Here is a 24,269-nt window from a genome sequence, read left to right on the forward strand (position 1 = left end):
TAAGGCGGTTTCAAATGATTTAGGTTTTGCTATTGATTACGATGTTTTCCTTCACCGATGCTTTTTTGCGACTGTACGAATTTGATATTTATCAAATTATATTTCGTACATAAGTTCCGAAAATCTAATAGGTACGAGCTGGGGTTTGAACCCGCGACCTCCGGATTGCAAGTAGCACGCTCTTACCGCTATACTAGGCCACCAGCGCTTTTTAAATGGCCTTATAGAATATACTTTTTATAAAATATGCTTTTAGAATATACTTTAATAGTTATCCTGCTTGGATGCGTCTTACTTTAGCATATACTAGTGAGTAATAATAGTTCTATTCATTCATGTAGCTCGCGTCAACGTGTGCTATGTGCAAGGATGATTCGTGCTCACCTAACATCATAAAATTACTTGTTTTTAATGTAGAATTTGGTAGAGCTGGCAACATTTATAAACTAAACTGTCAAACGGGAATTGTTATGTAAATAACCATCGTTTTGGTAATTCGAATAAGAACTGGAAATCCTTAAAGATTCTACGATTCTTACGTTTAACGTAACAACGTTTTTATTTTTACTAACAATAGCATAAAACTTCTATGGATAAGGTAGTCTTCCGTGCCCTTAAGCACGGAAACTATGAGCTTAGTACTGCCTTTTTGTTTTCTTCGTTTAAACCGTGTTTCTTACTAGTTTAACATGGAAGAAGTGAGGCAATTGGTACAGGAAGAAGGCAGAGAAGCGAGGAACCTCGTAGCTTTTCATGTGGCAGTCGATACACCCAGTAAGTTTTCAAAAACGCATCATTCTTTTGTTAGTTTATAGCTTGAAGTTTAGGTACTTGTAGTTTGCCGTGGGCGTAAGTAACACTTGTATTGTATTATAAGACGTTGTAGGAAGTGGCATTTTGTAATATCACGTTTATTGGTAAACATTAGCATTTACTGTGTGCTTTCTATTTTGCCTCTATTATAATAACTACCTAGACTGATTATATGGTATATTAAAATCCAATGAGATTTTCGATGTAGATTGTATTACTCTATACATAAAATATTATTATATTTTCTTTATAGTGGTTAAGTCCTTTCATTTACTTAACTACAAGAGATTAAGTTTCCTTTATTTTAATTCTCAATTTTCAGATGACTAGTAAATAGTAATATTATTTTTGCTTGAGTAATCTGAGAGAACTTTCAGCTTAAACAATTGGCAGTAAACCCTAATATCAAGCTTCAGTAAACACAAGATACACTTGAAAGAGATAATAAAAATGTCTGAAATTCACTGAACCATACCACCTTTTTCCATGTAGTAAATTGGTGTGTTTACTTTATGAACTTATCTTATAATAAAACTGTTTAAAATTGTGTTATCCTAAAAGCAACCCTGCATCTTCAATAATCGAGTTGACATTTATATGAGTATTTACCTATTATTCTTGACTCACCATTTTCTCTTAAAATTAATGAATAATGTCTATTTGATGTTACCCAGTAAACAGATAATGCCATACAATTTTGCCCCCTTATTGCTATAGTAATTTTACAGTTCATTCTTGTTTGGCTTACAACATCTGATGATGAAATTGTATTGGGAATTGGGGCTCTGCTGATTGATAAAGGCTTAAAAGTCCGCAGCAAGCTCGGTTCTCCATACAAGTGAATTATTGCTCTCATTTTAAAACGACTGGCTAGATTGCTCGGAAACTTTTTACTTACAATAAATAAATAAAATAAAATAGCCATTTATTTCGACAACCCCAACAAGGCCTAGTTTACCCTCTGGGTTGGAGGGTCAGATGGCAGTAGCTTTTGTAAAAACTGTCAAGCGGACACCAGGCTCCCATGAGCCGTGGCGAAATGCCGGGACAACATGAGGAAGAAGAAGAAGTCATTAATTTCAACCTTATCAAAGTATTACATTTTTGTAAGGCTTAAAAAAAATTGACAAATAATAAATTTAAACATAAATAAAAAAAGTTTATTGTTATGTATGGCATTTCATATTAATATTTACATCGGTTGACTTGCCTCACAGCATAGGCCTCCCATTCCTCTCAGTTGGTTGCCCTTTTTGTCCATGTTGGTCCAGCGATAGCTCTTATTTGTTTGTTTAAACTTGTTTTTGCTCTATTTCGTTTGTTTTATAAACTGGAGCTATATAAACTATTTACAGGACAAGATATACCTCATGTCATTGTATGTGCAAAGTTTCATTACAATCCAAAGCTTGCTGGGACTCTTTAAACTTCATGGCTAAAGTAAGCCATCTGTAGTTGCATGAAAGCGAAAAAGGTTTCAAATTCATACAGAATGTTTGATTTGTTAAATAATGTGGTGTTAAAAATAAATATCAAGTACTCCACTTTGAACCATATAAGACATATTTCAATATTAATGGAGTGATCATGACAAAGTTGCAAATAATGTAATTAAGAAGATTATTGCTATGTAGACGTGACCTAAATTAAAAAACAAATTATGTTACATTTTGATTACTATAAAACTAGCTTTCAAATCATGGCTATATTAAAAGCATTGTATTACATTTTATCAGTCAAAAGCGTTGTGACTGAACATATGACCTATCTAAGTAGACTGCAGTGTATCTGTGGTATTATGATTAAAATATTATTATTCAATGTTGGCCTTATAGATATGTCAAATAGGGTTGTCCACACAGAGCAAGCATACGCGCGAGGCAATTTCCTCACGCACAAACCAACCAGTGTAGACGTGCCTCGGCCGAGGCGGCGCGGTCAGGCGAGGGAAACGCGCGCCCCGCCTCGGCCGAGGCGCTTCTACACTGGCCGGTTTGTGAGTGAGGGAATTGCCTCGCGCGTATGCTCGCTCTGTGTGGACCCGCCTAATACCAAATCATGCTTTATACAGCTGTGTGCAACAAATTGATGCAATTCTCGGGATTAGTTACCAAGCGGACCCCAGGCTCTCATGAGCCGTGGCAAAATGCCGGGGCAACGCGAGGAAGAAGAAGAAGAAGTAGTCAGCTAGATTTGCCATGTCTGTCTGTCCGTCCGTCCGCGGCTTTGCTCCGTGATCGTTATTGCTAGAAAGCTGCAATTTGGCAGAGATACATGAAATATGCAAGGGAACAATGGTAAAATAAAAAGTAGAAAAAACCTCCCATACAAAATTGATAAAGTTAAAATTTTCGGAAATAATCGCTCCGAACGAAAAAATATATTCGTCCCCACCCCCCTTTTCCCCCTTTTCCCTCAAAGAATACATTTGCTAAATTTTAAAATAAACCAAAGAAAATGTGGGCCATGATAAACGAAAAATAAGTTAAAGGAATCTGTTATACCAACAAGTTTAAATACGGAAAATGGAGAAATAATAAACCAACAAGAAATCTGTGAATACAACGAATATTTTGCTACCATTGGGTCTGTATTAGCCAACAAAATTCCTGATATGTATCACAATACTATAGACACTAGTACATTATGTAAACACTCTATTCCCGACAAACATCTTACAGAATTCGAACCTTGCACCGCTTCCGAAGTCCGCAAAATAATCGATCATCTTGATGCTAACACAAGTACAGGAATAGACAAAATTAGCACAAAATGTATTAAACGTATCAGAGACCTAATAGTTTCTAAACTAGCAAACAGTTTTTATCAATGTTTACGAGATGGTCAATTTCCTGGCAGTATGAAGATAGCCAAAGTAACGCCAATATTTAAAACCGGAAAACAAACCTGTCCAGGAAACTATCGCCCTGTATCAGTTCTTCCTATACTTTCTAAAATATTAGGCTTCAGACATACCTTAATTCGATAAACTTCCTTTCTGAATTTCAATATGGGTTCCGAGCTAAATCGAACACCCTATCTGCAACTTTAGACCTAGTAACAGATATAAGACAAAATATAGATAAAAGAAACTTAGGACTCTGTATATTTGTAGATTTAAAAAAAAGCATTCGACACCAATAGTCACTTTTTGATGTTTAAAAAGTTAGAACATATAGGAGTCGAAGGAAAAGGTCTCTCAATGATCAAATCTTTTCTAGAAAGCCGGCAACAAGTCTTAGAAATAGGCAACATGACCAGTAGTACAAAAAAAATCACATACGGCATACCGCAGGGGTCAATAACCTATATAAATTCCGTAAATCATTACAGGGACAAGTATCTCTCTATAAATCTTCTCACTATTAACGCATCTAAAACAAGCTATGTGATATTTTCCGCTAAAAATAAAACTATTGGACCTTACGAATCACTACATATCAATGGAGAAATACTTAAAGCTTCTTCACAAGAAAAATACTTAGGTCTATTCCCTGAGCCGTGCCTTACTTGGAATCTCCAAATAGACCGTGTAAGGAAAACAATGATTTTGCTTACAGGCTCACTGCGCCATGTCGTCGGCTGTTTCCCTAGAAATGTACGTTATGTAATTTACAACTCATTAGTGAAGCCACTACTAGAATATTTAAGTGAGATCTGGGGTTGCGCGGCAAGCACTCACTTGAATAAGTAGCAAACATCGCAAAATAAGCTACTAAAGGTATTATTCGGATATGACTATTATACTTCAACAAGAAAAAATTACGGAGAACTAAAAATTAAGCATATTAAACAAATTTACGTTTTTAAAACCTGTGTCTTGGTTTATAAAATTTTACATAAGAAACCGCATAAGAAACTTTCATTTACATATAAGCAGAATAAATATAATCTTCGAAATAAACATAGCTTAAAGTTACACTTCCATAGAACAAATTACGGAAAACGAAGTATTTTAAACGAAGGTGTAAAAATGTACAACAAATTGACGCCGGGTATTAAAAATTGTCCTTCGTTCAAAATATTCAAAAATAAACTGAAAAGGTATGTTGTATATGTATAATATTTCGCTTAAATAGTTAAATACATATAACAATTGCAAATATATAAAAAAAGTAAGTCAGCCCATTAGCTTAAACGAATATTTTCAAATACGAAACTGCTATAGTTGCTATACCATTTACTAACTAACAAAAAAAACTGATACTGTTCATACTTTTACATTAAGAAGCACGATATATTTCGATCTAAAACTATTAATTCTTGGACACTGTGCTCTCAGAGTTATGCATGTTGTTGTTACGCTACCCACTCTTAAATTAGTTAATATTGTACAGTTTTTGCATCGCACGGCCGCGGTTGCGCTACGAATACCAACCTTACTCCTATTCAAATAAGTATTTATGCGAATTTACTCGTATTTCCTTGGGATGCAAAAACATACACACCACGTTATTGTATAGCATTAAGTTAAATTTAATTTCTCATTTTAAATGAATAATGTGTATTCTTATGAGAATAAATGTCTTAAACCATAAGTTAAAGTCATGCTCATCCCCATTCTTATTTAGCAGTTTCGCCGTGAAATATAATATATGTATGTAGAACTTTTACGAAAATGAGGTCAGATGTCAGATGATGTATTATGTATAAGACAGAGAACAAACAGATGGACCAATTTTTCTATGAAGGTTGTATCTCGGGTCTAGAATTTATAAAGAACAAATTTGAATTGTGAACTTAACGTAAACGTCTCGCAGCCGCTCGTTTCGCCCGTAAGCCTCCGCGTTCTACTCTCCCGCCGCCCCGGCGTGCTCCGCCGCGGCCCGCCGCGTCGCGTCTGCGCTCGGCTTCTGCCGGACGCGACAAGCGCTCGGAGCTGCGTGCGCGATATTGGGCACTACTATTTGGAGACCTGCAACGAGCGGTAAGCTCCCTGAGATCGGTTCTAAGATTTATTTGAAAATGTTCGTTTGATCGTGACACAATATTCTGAAACACAAAAACCTAATATTATTGTGAAATTTCCCTATTTTCACAGGTTGGAGAAATATATAATACAGTAGAAGCTCACGAAAACCTAAATGAGTGCCAAGAAGTTATATTAGTGCTAGAAAATTATACAAGAGACTTCAAAGCCTTAGGAGAGTGGTTTCGACTGAAATGGGAGTATGATAATACTCCTCCTCCTCAAAGGCCCCAGAGTTTAGCTTGGGAGATACGAAAAACAGATTTTGTCCGCCCAGAATCAAGACGTGCTCATTCTGTTAAAAGTTCCCCATCTGTGTCAGGCAAAAATAGCCCTTGTCTTTCTGGACATAATACTCCAAGTGGCAAAAATAGCCCAAACCTAACTGGCAAAGCCAGTCCCGGTAGCGGCAAGATAAGCCCTAGAGTTTCTTCAGGACATGCAACTAGCCCTAAAGCGAATATTGAGTTCTTTAGCAATAAAATATCAGCAGCTTCTAAAGTTACTACTAATGCTAAAACTGAACCAAAACAAGAAATAAAACTAACAGATATTGAAGAGAAAGACGTCATTAACGGCGAAAAACATCTTGAAAAAGAAGTACCTGTCTTGCAGGTTCAAAACGAAAAGGCTGAGAAACTGGAACCGCTCATAGTTGAAATAGGCAAAGCAAAACAATGTCCAAATGTTTCACCTAAACCAGTAGTAGTGAAATCTTCCAAAAATAAATGTGTACCCGATAATGCCAAGAAAGTGCCTAATAAAGAGTTGTCTACACAAGCTAAGGCTACTAAAGCTAAACTAGATGCCATGGAGAATGATTTTCTCAGCAAGCAGTTGGTAAATAGTAATGTCAAAAATGATAATCTTACTAATCAAGATATAGATGCCCAAACAGAAAGAAAAAAAATTGAAACTGTTGAGTCTGATATCGCAGTGACTGCTAACGAGAAAACTAATGATAAAGTCAACTCGGAAGCAATGAAAAATAATGATGAAGTTGTGCATAATAAAACAAGAAATGAGGTTATTCCAAAAAGTCGAACAGGAACTGACTCTGAAAATAAAACTGCAATCGATGCTGTCACTGATAATGAATCTCCAATTAAATCGGAAGATAATTTTGCAGATGTTTCCAATGAAAGTTCGACAAAATCAATTGAAGAAAAGCACGATAAAGCTGACGAACCGCCTAAAAACGAAGCAATAAAAAAAGAGGAACTAGTGTCTAATTCGAGTGAGATGGAAAATAATATGGCATATACCCAAGAAGTTAAAGATGCTTTGTTGGTCGAAAAAAAGGTAAATGATGTAGACTTCCAAGACTGTCCGGAAGTAAAAGATACTGTAAAAAATAAGGACGAGCTCAAGGATGATAAGGATTTTAAAAAACCTGAGCCGAAAGTTGACACAAGGACTTTTGTAAGACCAGCTTATTCACAGGCAGCTGCTAAACCTAAAGCAACTACTACCAAAATAGAAATAAAAACGCTTGCAAGATCCACACCATTAGCTAGAAGTAAAACTGTTGTAGAAATTAGACCAAATAAAGCTTCTAAAACACAAAAAGTATGTCCAAAGAAAAATCAAACTAGCAAGTGTAGCTACCCATTTAATTTGACCACTGGTCGGACCAGTCTCTTTGATGCTACGTCCAACGTCGTGAATAAAAGTACCGTCCCTAGAAAAGTAGTGAATAAAAATGTCCAAATGGGTTCAGGTGATTCCAAGTTCAATCAGCCCAAGGTAGAAGTGAAAAAACGTCCTTTAAGGCCTACGAGTCTAAAAGTTAACGAAAAATTAGATAAAAAAGAAAAGTGTAATTCTGCACTTGGAAACATTAAAGATTGCGAGGAATATAGTAGTTCTGATACAATTGTTACACAAATTGATAGGTCACGTCTAGAATCGAGTGAGAGCTTACGAACTCTAGTCCCTGATGATTTAGAACTGATTCACGATGCAGCTAACTCAGTAGAAGTGCTTAACATAGATAGTAATACTAATGACAATGATGGCTGGCTCACTGTCAAATCTAGGCGTTTGAGTCGCGAATCAAAGAAACAATCTAAATCACATTGGTCTAATAGATTCCATCAGCCTTCTGCAACTACCAGCCTGCCTACATTAAACATGATAGAGTCTCCCAAACAAGAAGTCAAGCCAATAATCAACACAACAGCTACTACTAAGGTAGACAGAGCGAAATCTGAGCAGCCTCAAATACTCAAACCTGAAAAGGTTGTTACCGTATCTTCTAAGAATAGGGTTGACAGTAAAACCAAAACTAATTTAGCGATGATTAGACAGAAATCAGATGTCACTGGTTTAAAGAGATCAGCTCGAAGCAAAGCACTCTCCAAGAAAGCCGAAAAAGTCAAAGACACGCCCAAAGATTCTGAATCGTCTGAACTGACTAAGAACCGCCTGCATTCCTCATTAGAAAGTCTGACCACGGGCTTAGCCAGGTCCCAAGAGAGTACTGAAGAAGTGTTTGACTTTGACAAATGGAAGGCAGAATTCAGATCTACCTTCAAGTACCTCGAAGATGACGATCAGATGCCGAATCATAACGAGATATTAAAATCAGCTGACCCATCGGAAATGTCAGAGATCGCAGCGATGACGTCCCAAATTGAAGAAAACGAGAAGAAGATTAGTTGGGCATTGGATTTCCAATCTGATGTAGACCAGAGGAAACTCTGCGAAGAAGAAGACCTATTGAATCGTCAGATAATGGAGTTACAGCAGGTGTCGGACATAGACTTGGATACTGAGACGGATGATACTGAGGTGAGCATTTACAAGTACTACCTTATTTTTTTAGCTCCTTAAGAATGAAGTGATTGGATGATTTCCTTTTTTATTACTATTTGTTGTGTATGTTACCAAGACGGACGCAGAAATCCTCTGCGAAGACGTGCCGGCGCTGGTGGCACCCGAAAACCTGGGTGCACTAGCGGCCAGCCTTGAAGATCAGTATGAGACGGCCTTAGCCGGAATGTCTTGGGCCGAGCGCGTCGACACGCTGGTCGTTTTAGAAGCGCTCGTCGCTCGGGACCCAGGTATGTTGTAATGACCTCTTTCTATTTCTACGTCTTGGATTTGTCCTGTGTGACAATTTGACAAATACCCACAAACTCGGGATTTTTTAACCGACTTCAATTTCATAGAAGGAGAAGGTTCTGTATTCGGTTGTGGCTATTTTTAGGGTTCCGTAGCCAAATGGCAAAAAACGGAACCCTTATAGATTCGTCATGTCCGTCTGTCTGTCCGATTCTGTCACAGCCACTTTTTTCCGAAACTATAAGAGCTGTACTGTTCAAACTTAGTAAGTGGATGTATTCTACGAACCGCATTAAGATTTTCACACAAAAATAGAAAAAAAACAATAAATTTTGGGGGTTCCCCATACTTAGAACTGAAACTCAAAAAATCTTTTTTGTGTGGGGTATCTATGGATAGGTCTTCAAAAATGATATTGAGGTTTCTAATATCATTTTTTTCTAAAATGAATAGTTTGCACGAGAGACACTTCCAAAGTGGTAAAATGTGTGTCCCCCCCCCCCCGTAACTTCTAAAATAACAGAATGAAAAATCTAAAAAAAATATATGATATACATTGCCATGTAAACTTCCACCGAAAATTGGTTTGAACGAGATCTAGTAAGTAGTTTTTTTTTAATACGTCATGAAATTAAAAAAATTTTTTTTTTTCATCATACCCATATGTGTGGGGTATCTATGGATAGGTCTTCAAAAATGATATTAAGGTTTCTAATATAATTTTTTTCTAAACTAAATAGTTTGCGCGAGAGAACCTTCCAAAGTGAAAAAAAGTGTGTCCCCCCCCCCTGTAACTTCTAAAATAACAGAATGAAAAATCTAAAAAAATATATGATATACATTGCCATGTAAACTTCCACCGAAAATTGGTTTGAACGAGATCTAGTAAGTAGTTTTTTTTTAATACGTCATGAATTAAAAAAAAAAAAAATTTATTTTTATCATACCCATACGTGTGGGGTATCTATGGATAGGTCTTCAAAAATGATATTAAGGTTTCTAATATCATTTTTTTCTAAACTGAATAGTTTGCGCGAGAGAACCTTCCAAAGTGAAAAAAAGTGTGTCCCCCCCCCTGTAACTTCTAAAATAACAGAATGAAAAATCTAAAAAAAATATATAATATACATTACCATGCAAACTTCCACCGAAAATTGGTTTGAACGAGATCTAGTAAGTAGTTTTTTTTTAATACGTCATAAAATTTAAAAAAAATATTTTCGTTAAACATATACGTGTGGGGTATCTATGAATAGGTCTTCAAAAATGATATTTAGGTTCCTAATATCATTTTTTTCTAAACTGAATAGTTTGCGCGAGAGACACTTCCAAAGTGGTAAAATGTGTGTCCAAAGTGGGAAAATGTTGAACAAGATCTAATAAGAAGATTTTTTTTAATACGTCTTAAATTGTACGGAACCCTTCATGCGCGAGTCCGACTCGCACTTGGCCGCTTTTTATTTTATGTATGTTCACCGATTACTCTGACACCCGTGGTCCGATTTGAGTAATTCTTTTTTTGTTTGAAAGTAGTTACCTCCAAGATGGTCCCATAATATTTTTGGTCTGATCTGATGATGGAATCTACGAGGAATGGAGGGAACTCCTCAATTTTTAAAGGCACATGTATGGTGATTTGACAGTTTTCTTAAGCATTTCCTCTCGAAAACTACCAATTTAATGTACTGCAACTGTAGCCTTACCACGAGTCTAACGAGTTAACGTGTTCGTAACTTACTTTTTATAGATCTCGCTCGCACTAATACGATGCCAGTATGAGCGAGATGCATATAAAGTAAGTTACGCTATCGAATATGCCAATGTGAAATTAGTGGTACGGCTACTTACTGATCATGAAGACCACGGGCGATGAGGGTGGAGAGACTGAAATTGGGGGTTGAGGGTTGAGGCTTGAGGGATGAATCAGGGTTTGAGAGGTTAGGGGGTTGAAGGGGCGGTGAGTTTATGGGTCGGGGATTGAGGGGTTGGGAGTTGTGGAGTCGGGGGATAGGAGTTGAGCGGTCGGGGGTTGGAAGTTGAGGGATTGGGGGTTAGAATTAGGATTTAAAGGTCGGGGATTGGCGGTTGAAGATTTGGTGGTTCAGGGTCGTCGAGGGGTTCAGAGATCAGGGGTTGATGTCCTGTGAGGTTGAGTGATCGGAGGGTTGAGGAATTGGGTCATTGGCGGGGCGCAGGATATATTTAGAGTACTTAGTGGCAGGAATTATTTCTCAGGCGGACTCTAGGAAAATCCTGATTATTTATTAAAGTTAACGAATTTAGTGTTAAACATGATTGTGTTTTTCATTTATACGTCACTCGTTGCTCGTAAGCTCTTAACAGTGCCTTATAACTAATAAAATATTCCGACGAATTGAGAACCTCCTCCTTTTTTGAAGTCGGTTAAAAATGGAAAAATAAAAACTCTTTACAAAAAAAAGTAAACCGATTTCAAAAAGAATGAAATAAATTATCCTTTTTTAAGTATATGAGTTACCAACTGATATACTTAAAAAAAGGTACTGATGTTTGAAGTCGGTGCCAAGCCAAATAGTAACAATACCGGTCAAAAATAATCAGCTTTATGTCTATGAATCACATTACAACTGTAGGAATAGGTAATAAACGTGAATTTATGTCTGTCTGTCTCTTTGTTACCTTTTCACGGCTATCTTCACATCTTAACCGATTTACGTGAAATTTGGCATGAAGGTAAAAAGTTTAAGCCCTGAAGACGTTCCTTGAATTGTTTTATATTATAAAATGAAGTTCTCTGGATAAGGAACTGGAAATAACTCAGTCTCAATTCCACACTTGTGTGCTATGGACAGTAAAAACAGCTCTTTAAAAAATTACGACGGCAAATAAACGCATTGGATTTATACTAATATACCGACAAACATGGTACAGACTGCGCTAAGAAGATTCGACCGATTCTTCTTAGGTACCTACTACAGAAAGTATGTTCATTGCTGTCGTGTAAGGCAATCCAACGTATTGTACATACTTATATAGCCGCAATCCTTATCGAATCGCACCAAAACCATGGTATGCTTCAACATTAGGCTTGGCACCGACTTCAAACATATTAGTTGGTATCGCATATACTTAAAAAAGGATAATTGATTTAATTCTTTTTGAAGTTGGTTTTCTTTTTTTTTGTAAAAAGTTTTTATGATAGAGATCACGAACAAAAAGTCAAAGAGTCGTCGTCGATTACGAACTAAAAATTATTGGTTTCTCACACCAAGCTCCCAGCTTTACATTTCGTAGATGTTGCCCTGACTGTCTTTTGGAATATGCTTGCTTGAATTTAATGACAAGAGAATCATCACACTAAAACATGTCTTTAAAACGGTAATGGCAGGTCGAGCTCAGCAACTTCATGCCAAGCTCTCGCAAGGAATCAAAAGACGTGGGAGCTTTCAAGATGCGCTAAGAAGGTAAACCATATTTTAAATACTTGATAATGTAATGTTCAATATACGTCCACAAATCACAAAAAGGATTTTTTTATCGTCAATTCAACATTAATTAGCAAGATGTTACTGGCCAAAACTAGGACATTGGCATTTCAAGGTTCATCACAATAATTGGTCTTTTGCTGCCCAAAATACATCCGTTCCTTAATTTTCAGGCTTCAAGCTAAACAGGCGCGCGCTGAACGGCAAAGATTGGAATATCAAACGGAGAGGGCTAAGAAAATTCATCTACTGCTGGCCAGAGTCGAAGAAGTTAAGGTAAATTTATATATATATAGTTTATAAGTTTCACAGCGTAGTTCTTGTTAACGAGCTACTGCGAAAGGCACGTAATTTTGCTCAAGGAACATATGTTTGTAAAGATTTGTATTCCATATGTTTATTTTTCAGGTAGCTAAGAATCAGCTGATTGAGGAGAAGCGTCTAAGAATGGAACGCCGACTGCAAAAGGCGACAGAAAATCGTGATCAACATTTGAAAGTAAGCTAAAGTACTTTTCTGCGATATCTATTGTATACCTAATAATTAAAAGACTCTTATGTAACTTACTTAGTGTGTTTAAAAATAAATTTATTGCCTCAAATCAAATAAATAAATCAAATCGAAGTAACCCTCGCCACCAGATTAAGCAAATTACATAGCAGGACAAAAAATGATACACTTTCAAGGTGTCCTTGCTTTTGTACAACAGAGTAATTTACCAACCATGTTTTTTGTTCAGGATATTGTCCGCAAAGCGCACGACGAAGAAGAGAAATTGCGCGAGATTGCATTCATAAAGCAGCTAGAAGCGGAAAACAGAAGACACGAGTTTCTGGATCAATGTCGGACACACACCACACGGCTCAGGCGGGTGAGGCGCGACCGACTTAATAAACTGGTAAGTTCTATTCTAAGGTAGCTGCCCGATTACGCACGTACCAATCAATCCCTGCTATAGGCCAGACAAGGGATGGTCTAAAAATGTAATAATCCTTGTAACACAATTTTTGACTTCGTAACTTTGTTTGGACTAGTCAGGAGGTGAACATATTAAAAGTCCCCGGCCGTAGCCGTAGCGAAGAGGGTTTGACGGTCCCATTTTTCGGTTTTTGCTACTATCCGTTAAAGTTGATTAAATTTGTTTTTTATGTAGTCAAGTTTTTCGATATCTTGTATAGTTTTTGAAATATCCGCTCTTGAAAGTTTATTTAGGGGTCTTAATTTTATCTTCATCAATGAGGCTGCTAGGCCGTGTATGGTATCGTTTTCGTATAAATCGGGGTTGCTGAATTCAATTATGGTATCACATTGACACCGTTTTGTTATACAATAGGCCCCATAGCATGCAATTGGTTCATTTCCTCTCCTTCATCTCTTCAGTATTGAATTATAGTATATAAAATTTGTTGTTGTGTATTTGGTAATGTACCAAATATTTATGATTTCACAGGAGCAAAAAGCAGCACGCGAAGCTGCCGTCGGAGCTAGAAGGCAGGCCATTGAAGCAGAAAGACAGCGACACGTGCAGACCTTGTTAGAGCGGAGGAGAGAGCGAGACAGACGCGTCGATGGCCTGCGCGAGATGAGGCGGCAGGAGAGGGACATTGCGGCGAGAGAGAAGGTACGATTCAATACTTAAATTAGGATTTTTAAATTCATTTAAAATAAGCTTAGAATAAATTAAAAAAGTGGAAAATTACCTTCTTGGGTGAGACTTGAACTCACGGCCTCTGGATCACCAAGACCTCATTCATAGGCAGCAAATTTTCAAGTCAAGTTAAAGTCTCACCCAAGACAGTAATATTTTTCACTTTTAAATTTATTCTAAGCTAAGCAATAGCATCGTTCGCAGACGTTTCTGCTTCTTAAAAATAAATACAAAATAAATAAATAAATATTATAGGACATCATTACACAAATTGACTAACAAGGAAGGGTACCCAACTGTCCGACTCCGATTTGATTCATTTTGATATATGTTATAGAGTAGTCTAAAATAACGGACACGTATTTTTTTTAGCTGCCCAAATTCAACCAATTGGGAGAAATTGTCCTCCAAAGTAGGTACTAAAAAGTTACTAAATCTTCTAACTCCTATAGAAAGTGATGCTCAAGCAACTTGCTAGTTAATTGGCTTGTTTGAGTATATGTTTGAGAGCAGGAAAAAATAATGTACACGTGTTTTGTTATATCTGCTTAAACTCAAGTTTTCCTAAAAAAACACCCGTCTTTATGTGTAATTATCGATCGAACTTCACTTCAAGAAGTTCGTTTGATCATCAACTATAGTGATAAGATATAAAACTTCGAATGTCGATTTTTTTAGGAAAAAATGAGTTTTAGCCGATATAACAAAACACGTGCTCATTATTTTTTGCTGCTTTCAAACATATACTCAAATCAGCCATTAACTAGTAAGTTGCTTGAGCATCACTTTCTATAGGAGTTAGAAGATTTAGTAACTTTTTAGTACTTTGGAGGACAATTTCTCCCAATAGGTTGAGTTTGGGCAGCTAAAAAAAAAATACGTGTCCGTTATTTTAGACTATATAACATATATCAAAATGAATGAAATCGGAGTCGGACAGTTGGGTACCCTTCCTTGTAAGTCCCACAGTAAGCTCAATAAGGCTTGTGTTGAGGGTACTTAGACAATGATGTATATAATATATAAATATTTATAAATACTTAAATACATAGAAAACACCCATGACTCAGGAACAAATATCCATGCTCATCGCACGAATACATGCCCTTACCAGGATTTGAACCCGGGACCATCAGCTTCGTAGGCAGGGTCACTACCCACTAGGTCAGACCGGTCGTAAAATAAATTCATTTAAAATAATTTGTAATTACACATTGTGACTTCAAAGGTTATAACGAATATTGAACATTGAAGTTACTCTGGCTTTCATCTACTAACTCACTATTGGCCTTTTAGTCGAGACCTAGTTAGGTTTGGTACTAAATAAATGTCACCCATAATTTTTATAAAAAAAACTACACTTCATTTTTGCTGACTGTTATATTAGTTTATTAAATTCCGATCACTTTTTACATCAAATTTCACAAATAAAAAAGTATATTATGTAATGTACAAAAAAAAGAAGTTTTGCATAATTTTAAGTCAAAAAGAATTTCGCCCAACGTGGGGCTCGAACCCACGACCCTGAGATTAAGAGTCTCATGCTCTACCGACTGAGCTAGCCGGGCTGTGGGAGCTACCGCGAAATTACGTAATACCTTCTTTCATTTATTATTATCTACGTCTGTTGTGTTTTTTTGGCAAGGTGACAATGCTCACAACAAAGGCCGGTTCTTATTCAAGGCGGGTTTTTTTTGGGACGAACAATAATAAACCTTAATACAATGATTTTAAAGTTACAGGTTCAATGGCAATGCCCCGTCAATCGAGATGTAATAAAATAAATAAAAGTTAATTACACTGGTGTACTTGATATAAAACAGATAAACCTGTCATTAAAATTATTTTAAAAGATAGCCTAAACGTTTCGGGTGGGTAAGATAGATATTTAAATTTGCTTCGAGGGCTTAATATAGCATGAGGAACTTGACTTAAGGTGGTTCGACTAGGTTACCCAAAGCTTAAACCTCACTAGATGGCGCCACAATTGCAAATTTTGAGTTTTAATTTTTTTGTGGAGTAGTCTTGGTATTTCTATACTGTAAATTATATTTAGCGCACTCTTTAAATAAATATTGAACTATTACAACAAACATTGAACACTTCATTGTACAAAAACTACCCCTTAATGTCGACAGAATGTTTCTTGACTCTATTTCTAAGTATCACTCACACATTGAAACAGTCTTACTGGGATCCATGTAGTAGACAATTTGGCACAGCGTGAGTAAGCTTCAATGGCGTTGCGGTATGTACGTGGAAATACATGCAATAGGATGTGGGTTCGAGACTCATTAGAAAATTTTTTGTTATCAGTATTATCAAGTACCTATTATTATTAAATTATTTTATGAGAAATATGAGCGTTTTCCATGAAAATATTAAAAATCTGATTCTCACACATCATGATATTTTTGGGTTCTTCCAACTCAGAATCACTAGCATAATCAATCCTCGTGCTAAAAAAACCCGAAAAGGGTCTAGCAAGCTAAGCTAAGAAGATTGGCCCCCGCAAGGGATTTGGTTGTAATTTGAGGTGCAGTAGTGGCAGGTCCTAAGAAAACTGTATGCGTAATATCCGCCTTCGATCTTCTTTTGTTTCAGACTTATCCACGAAAATGTCAAAAAATCAAGGTAATTTTTGAACTGTTATTGCAGCTAAACCAAGCAAGCGAGAGCAACCAAATAAATTCAGAATTAAGGAGCATAAAATGGGGTTCATAATGCATATTTTTACAGACATTCATTTCCTTGAACTTGGATGAAAAAAATTATGTTTTTTTTTCTGCTCCATTTTTTTGTCACTTCTCGCGGAGACACAACTATCAAAAAAATTACGTGATAAGCCACAATTGTTAACTACGTGTCCATTTAAAATTTTTTTGAAAAATCATGGTGCGTCATGTCAAAAAAAAACAATTACGAAAATATGTTTACTATATCATATTATATCAATAGAGTAGTACCTTACCTACTATCTAGTGGCAAATGTGTCTGTAGTATAACTTCCTCTTTCGTTCATTATGAAATAATTAATTGACACATTTTATACCTATTTCTTATGCAATTTTAATAATATGTATCTGAAAGAAGGTGTAAATGTTGTAATATATGTTTACGCAAAACAAATGGAACTAAAAAAGTGATAAAGAACGCTGCAAAAATTGATTGCTTTAGGTATTATTTAATTTTTTTTTAAATATGCAAATAAGAAACGAAGTGGGTACCTACATAAAAGTATTGGATGTAAAGTCATTGAAAAAACATTTTTTATTACCATTCCATATTAACAAATAACTCGGTACAGCAAACAGAACAATACAATTCTTCCATTTTTACAGAGTCATACTCTTCATCGTCCCAAGTATAACTAAATTCGATTCTACAATATTCACATTTTCTCTTACGGGCAATATTTTCGTCCGTAAGAAAAATGTCGTCTGGTAAGGATTTCAGAAAGAGCTCCTTAGACATTTGCACTGGTATGTGGAGCCCAAATATTTTCGACTTTATGTTCATAATTGTTTTGTTTTTAATATGACGCACCATGATTTTTCAAAATGTTTTTAAATGGATACGTAGTTAACAAATGTGGCTTATCACGTAATTTTTTTGATAGTTGTGTCTCCGCCAAAAGTGGCAAAAAAATGGAGCAGAAAAAAATTACATTATTTTTTTCATCCAAGTTCAAGGAAATGAATGTCTGTAAAAATATGCATTATGAACCCCATTTTATGCTCCTTAATTCTGAATTTATTTGGTTGCTCTGGCTTGCTTGGTTTAGCTGTAATACTTAACAGTTTAAAAATTACCTTGATTTTTTGACATTTTCGTGGATAAGTCTGAAACAAAAGAAGATCGAAGGCTGATATTACGCATACAGTGTTCTTAGGACCTGCCACTACTGCACCTCAAATTACAACCAAATCCCTTGCGGGGGCCAATCTTCTTAGCTTAGCTTGCTAGACCCTTTGTATTGAAATTTTAGTTTTACATTGTAATTTCTTTCACACTAAAATGTGACGTAATGGTATGGATATTTTAGGATATCTTTTTTTAATGCTAGGGTGGAGAAGATTCTAAGTAGAATGAACCTAAGAAAGTCTAAATTTGTAAGTCAGATTTTCCGGTATTTTTTTAAAAAAAAACGCTGTTTTGTTCTAAAATTAAAGCAATCCCTTACTGCCCAGCCTTTAAAAAAGTAGGTACTATTTTACAGTAGAATAATTAAAACATTTTTTTACGATACATTAAATTAAATTACAGTGAGTTACATAATTGCATGGCCTTCTATTTATAACCATTATAAAAAGAAATGAGATATTTACCATGTTTGTTTATATTATTGATTTCCCGATATTTTGACACAACTAGAAGTTTCACACAATGCCTAGAGATAGAAAATTATTTATTTATTTTATTTATTGTCAATTTCATTCAACGGATCACATCATATCCAATTTATTTTCTACCTAGTTGGTTATTAAATTCTGTTACTGCAATAATCTTTATCTACATAAAATATACCAACGAAAGTTTAAAAAATAAAATGAAGTACACAAAATCAGGAATTACATATGACAATATCATTCAAAATCGCCTCCTCTGGCTTTGACACAGGCCCTCAAACGACGAGGCCAGTCATCAATAGCGGCACGCACGATTGTCATGTCTAATTCCGTCACTGTCTTAACTATGGCCCGCTTGAGGGAGTTAAGATTTGTGTGGAGTTTAGCACAGGCTTTCTCCTCAATAACCTGCTATATGGCATAATCCAGGGGCTTAAGGTCCGGGCTGGAGGACGGCCAGTCTTCGTGGGCAATAAAGTCAATTTTGTTCCTTCGAAACCAGGCTTGAGTTGTTTTTGCCTTATGTGCAGGAGCTGAGTCCTGTTCAAAGATCCATGGCTGGTTTTGAAATAGGGTGTGGCTTAAGGGCTTCACTATTGGTTCGAGAACGGTTTCCAGTTTCCGGTTTTCACACTTTTTTCACAGAAATGAATCTGTGTTAGCCCTGAGTATGACACACCCAAAATCATGTTTGGCGGGTGCCCACATTTGTGCAACGCAATAGGGTTGTTTCCATCTACAAATCTTAGGGCATAATTGTATCCCAATAAATTCTTTTGGATTATAAGAACATGTTAAACTGCTTTTAGGGGACCTGTAATGACCATATTTTTATAAAAATTGAATTTAAAATAACTTTTGGCACACATCACGTGACCAAACTCGAAACGTCATTGAAGATTCTGATGACGTCACAACTCTCGGATTGACACTGTTGACAGTTAGGCGATTAACAACAAATGACAAATATCAGTTGACAGTTCGTATCTTCTACGTATGTATGTAGTTATGTGTCAAACCATAAACTGTGACGTCAACAATTTTCAAAGAGCGTCTTGGGCGCGAAAGCATCTGTCAAAATATATTTTGTTAATTTAACATATTTAAAGCCGTTTTTAGTATAAAAGCTGAATTTTAAGGCAACTTTTAGTTAATATAGAAAGTAATACAAGCGTTTCAAAAAATTGGAATACGATTCTCTTTTAGGCCCCAATTCATTATAGATACGACGAGATAAGCGTTATGTGTGGTATATAATTATAGCTCACAAATCCACCACATTATGTCATTTTTTATTTTTTCGGTAGTATTTGTTTTAACGGAAATAAAGAGGTTGCAAATCGAGTAACAGAACTTCAGAACAGATATCATTTGATATTTACCAGTCGCTTTTCGGTGAAGGAAAACATCGTGAGGAAACTGGACTAATCCCAAAAAGGTTTAGTTTTACCCTCTGGGTTGGAAGGTCAGATGGCAGTGGCTTTCGTAAAAACTAGTGCCTACGCCAAATCTTGGGATTAGTTGTCAAAGCGGACCCCAAGCTCCATTGAGCCGTGGCAATATGCTGGGACAACGCTAGGAAGAAAGAAAGAAATCGAGTAACAGAACTTAGTAACCAACTAAGTATAATAGTTATAATGTAAATGTCCATATCATGTTGGAGTCATATAATATATGTATTAGCCAACTAATTATTCAAGATCAATACACTTAGCTCCCTTAGGTATTCGCCTAAGTACAATCTCGGGCAAAATTGAGTTTTATAAAAGTGAACTAGTTTCTAGGTCATATTTTCTATGAATTGGTCATTTTTGTAGACTCCAATTACAGTTACACTTTTCCTGGTTTTTCGCGGACCAGAATATCGATGATTTTTGTAACTTGATTTAGACGTTGCTATCATTTTCAATCCAAAAACACATAAAATCACAATTCAGAACATGCGGCAGCGTTGTTTTCTATCAAGTACCTCAAGCACCAGGGCGGCTACCGGGAAAATCGAAATTCGTCAATTTCGGGCATTTTTCTCTGTCACTCTAATTACGTCTTAGTGAGAGTAAAAGAAAGATCCCCGCAATTTGCGAATTTAGGTTTTCGCGGTAGGCCCCCAAGTCCTGTCAAGTTTCAGCAGTGTTGCCAGGTGAGCGGAAGAGAATTATCGTACTTGAGTGTCAATATTATTGTACCGTTGAAAAAAATATCGTACGCCAATCAAAAAGGCAGCCCCTAAAAATGTCTAGCAAAATAAGCTTAAATTTCCAATTAATAATAAAAAAAAGACAATTTTCGTCTAAATTGCGCAAAAAATCTGTTTATGTTTGTGTATTTTTGGGATAGACTCAAACGGTATACAGGAAATTGTGACATTTTAAACTTTAAACTTACACCAAGGAGCCGAACACCCAAAAGATACTAATTTTAGCCTATTTCTGAGAGAAAGTGTCATATTTTGCTTCAAATTACTAGAGTTTTAAGGTGGCATCATCCAAGGGCTGAAAGTATAGTACTTTAGTGTACGATAATGCTCTTTGGAACATAACGTCATACCGGGGCCCAAATTATCGTACATGTACGACTATTATCGTACGCCTGGTCACACTGAGTGTCAGTGTCGACAAAGTCAGCTATAAACGCGTCAAACATCGCAACGTCGCGCCGATGGCCGGCCGAGGCATGGAGTGGCAACGCCGCAATGTATTTGTACACGACATTTGTCACACACACATGAGTAAAATTTATAAAAATATAACGTTGATTATTGCATGATTTCTGTATGAAACAAAGTTTTTCTATTAATTTAGCGCAAATGAATATTCGAAAGTAGATAGATGCGCAACTATTTATGTAATAATATTGTGTAATTAATTAATAAATAGCGATTGTTTTTTGTATGAAAATCGAACCACCTTAAAAATGGGAAGTCTATATGAAGTTAGTTCAACTTTGTTGTGCTATGCTTGCACTTTATTTTTTTTACTTATTTGTGTTTTTTTTTTTATTTTTTTTTATTTGCGTTGTATTTTTCCAGGCGGAAGGTGTAAAGTCTCGTCTATCAGCCTTAGCTGCTGCTGCAGAGCTGGAAGCAGACGCCTTGAGGTCCAGGATTAGGGACAAGCAAGACGCCAGTCAGCAGAGATTAGAGTCGCACCTACAAGCTATCAGAGAAAAGGCTACAGGACCTAGACAGCCGGTAAGAATGTAACTGTAATGTATTGTGTTTTTAAACAACGACGTATAATATCGTTTATTAGCTTTAGTTGGAGAACTCGAAGTCTCGAAGCCTGTTCGTTGAGATCTAAGATAACTCACCTAGTTCACTAGATGGCGTTGCGCTCTTCTTTATATGCCCGAGACCTTTTTAGATCGGCCATCTCCAGTTACGGTGCCGCACATGATTTTATATGGCGATGTGAGGAAACATTAATAATCTCCTAATTTAATTCTGTATGCCTATGTATTAGCCACACCTCCTATTTATCCAATAAGCAGACCGATTTTATACCATCCCCAGAAATTAAGGTACACTTTTTAGTCAAAACATTCCAGGATGTCCAGAGTCCGCAAACAGTTATCATACATATATAAAATTGAACTTTAAATCTTATTTATGCAAAGTTTAATTTCGTACGGATAAAACTCTCTCTCTCTGTCTCTTTAGCCTCTCTCTACCCTTCGGTTGTAGGCTTCCTTCATTTTAGGCCACTCGTCACGATACTCACGATTTTGTGCGACCTGGAACCACTTCTTCCCCGCAGTCCTTTTGATGTCGTCGTCCCAACGCATCTGGGGTCTACTTTGAAGACGTTCCACCCCTCATGGTCGCCACTCGATTAGTCGTTTACTCCACGAATCGGTCTTTCATGCAGTTCAATCTGGCTACCCGTTTTACAACATCGGTGACCTTGCTCTGCAGTCTCAGCCACACATTCGTTCCACGGTCTCTCAATGTGATCCCAACCAGTTTTCTCTCTAGCGTCGTCTCTTATGTAATATGGCATTGGTGATATTACGGATAAAATATTAAAATGTAATTTCAGACGACATCGGAGAGCCAGGACAACGACCTGGATGAGGAGGTGCGGTTGGAGCAGGAGCGGAAAGAGAGGGACAAGGTTAAGGCGCTCAAAAAGAAGGCAAGGAAGGTCAAACAGAAGCTTTTAGCCTCGTAAGTGTCATTTCTGGGAAGTAACTTGTGTATGTGGCTGAATTATTGTTTTGGCCGTTAGGGTCACTATTGTATAGATCGCACACGATGTCCGAATTCCAATCCGAATCCACGGTTTTACTGTACGAATGTTATTTTATTGACATTCTAAAAATAACTAAACAACGATTGACGACTTGTTTGGCCTAGTGGGTAGTGACCCTGCCTATGAAGCCGATGGTGCTGGGTTCAAATCCTGGTAAGGGCATTTATTTATTTATTATTATTTTTTATTTTATTTATTATCACAAATAGTATGGTACATTTTAAACTTGTGTTAGGTTCGCCAAACTTACGTTTAACGGCGAAATGAGGCACTCATTTTCAACGTTAGTACCTTAATCTAAATTATATGATTAACTTATAATACTAAGGTTAATAGTATTAACCTTAGTATTAATACATATTTATATCATATTAACACAGTATAAGTTGTTGTAGTATATTTACCTATCCTATTTATTTATTCATTCATGCGTTGTACCTATTAGCAACTTCTTAATTTTTGATTTAAAGATGTTTTTACTAGCACATTCGTCTTCTACTGATAACTCATTAAATATTCGCGGTGTGATATAGCTACGCGTCCTTTTAGCATAGTAGTTGCTAGCGGTTGGCTCCACGTATTTACGACGCTTTAACCCTCTTGGCGCTCGGGTATATACTCGCGGAGTTTTAAATTTGGGATTATTAAATTGCTCAGCTGCTATTAAGTACTTAACTTTATCATGCACTGGCAGGATGTTCAATTTCTTAAATAAGACCGTGTAATCGTTTCTACAGTTTGCTTTAGTTTTTTTATCTATTATATTTTTTAATAGCCGTAGTTGTAAGTTTAATATTTTTTCCAAATAAGTTTCGAAGGTGCGTCCATAAGCTATTAAACCGTATCCAATTACAGCATCTGCCAGCGCATGGTATAACATTCGTAATATTTTATTATTAACTATATTTTTTAAACTAATAATTTTACACAGTATAGATCTTAATCTATTACATACAGAATCTATGTGTATCTATGAATATTTGTGTGATGAGCATATATTTATTCCTGAGTCATGGGTGTTTTCTATGTATTGAGTATTTATATATTAAGAAGTTGTCTAAGAACCCACAACACAAAGCTTTTTGAGCTTACTGTGGGACTTAGTTAAGTTGTGTAACAATGCCCCATAATATTTGTTTATTTAGTAGTAGTAAACACTTTATTGCACAAAACATTATAATTCATTTATTTAATGATTTCCAATTTTTTGGTATTGTTCTTGTTAATTTTTTGGTAAGTTTGTACAGGTAAGTTTGTTTTTGGTAAGTTATTGAATTTGCATTCTATTTATCTTGTTCGCAGTGGAAACGATCAATCGGCCAGCGAGCTTCGCATACCCATCGATGCTTTCCTGTATCCCGCCGTCAACAAAATGTACAAAGTCTTCCAGCAAATCAACAACATTCTCTCCCCGCTGCTGGCCGGCGAAAACGACGAACAGAAAACGGAAAAACGTGAGCCAATTACTAAATTAAATGAAACTGGTGTCAAACAAACAAACAAGACAGATATTAAAGTCAATGGAGATGTCTCTAAAGACGAAAAAAACGGCTGAACAACCGGAAATCAAAGTAAATGGCGATGACGCTAAAGAAGACCCTGTCGAAAAGAAGAAATCTAAAAAGAAAAAGAACGTTGACAAACAAGAATCATCGGAAAATAATAACAACAATAATATTAACACAGAAGTAATAGAAGTCAAAGAAGGAA

The 24,269-nt window shown here is 36.2% G+C and overlaps 1 protein-coding gene and 1 non-coding gene across 2 annotated transcripts; one reads left to right on the forward strand and one right to left on the reverse strand.

Annotated features, from left to right (window-relative positions):
• Positions 1–268: 268 nt before the first annotated feature.
• On the forward strand, positions 269–24,257 carry LOC133516225 (uncharacterized). Its single transcript, XM_061849039.1, has 12 exons — positions 269–774; positions 5,574–5,740; positions 5,855–8,575; positions 8,676–8,847; positions 12,216–12,291; positions 12,486–12,588; positions 12,721–12,810; positions 13,052–13,210; positions 13,763–13,933; positions 21,338–21,499; positions 22,347–22,474; positions 23,862–24,257. The coding sequence occupies exons 1-12, from the start codon at positions 690–692 to the stop codon at positions 24,112–24,114; spliced, it is 4,287 nt and encodes a 1,428-aa protein (XP_061705023.1). The 5' UTR covers positions 269–689; the 3' UTR covers positions 24,115–24,257.
• Positions 15,456–15,528, reverse strand: Trnak-cuu (transfer RNA lysine (anticodon CUU)). The gene has a single exon. It is a non-coding gene; the product is annotated as a tRNA-Lys (tRNA).
• Positions 24,258–24,269: the final 12 nt, after the last annotated feature.

The sequence above is a fragment of the Cydia pomonella genome, chromosome 3 (assembly GCF_033807575.1).
Source record: "Cydia pomonella isolate Wapato2018A chromosome 3, ilCydPomo1, whole genome shotgun sequence".
NCBI lineage: Eukaryota > Metazoa > Arthropoda > Insecta > Lepidoptera > Tortricidae > Cydia > Cydia pomonella.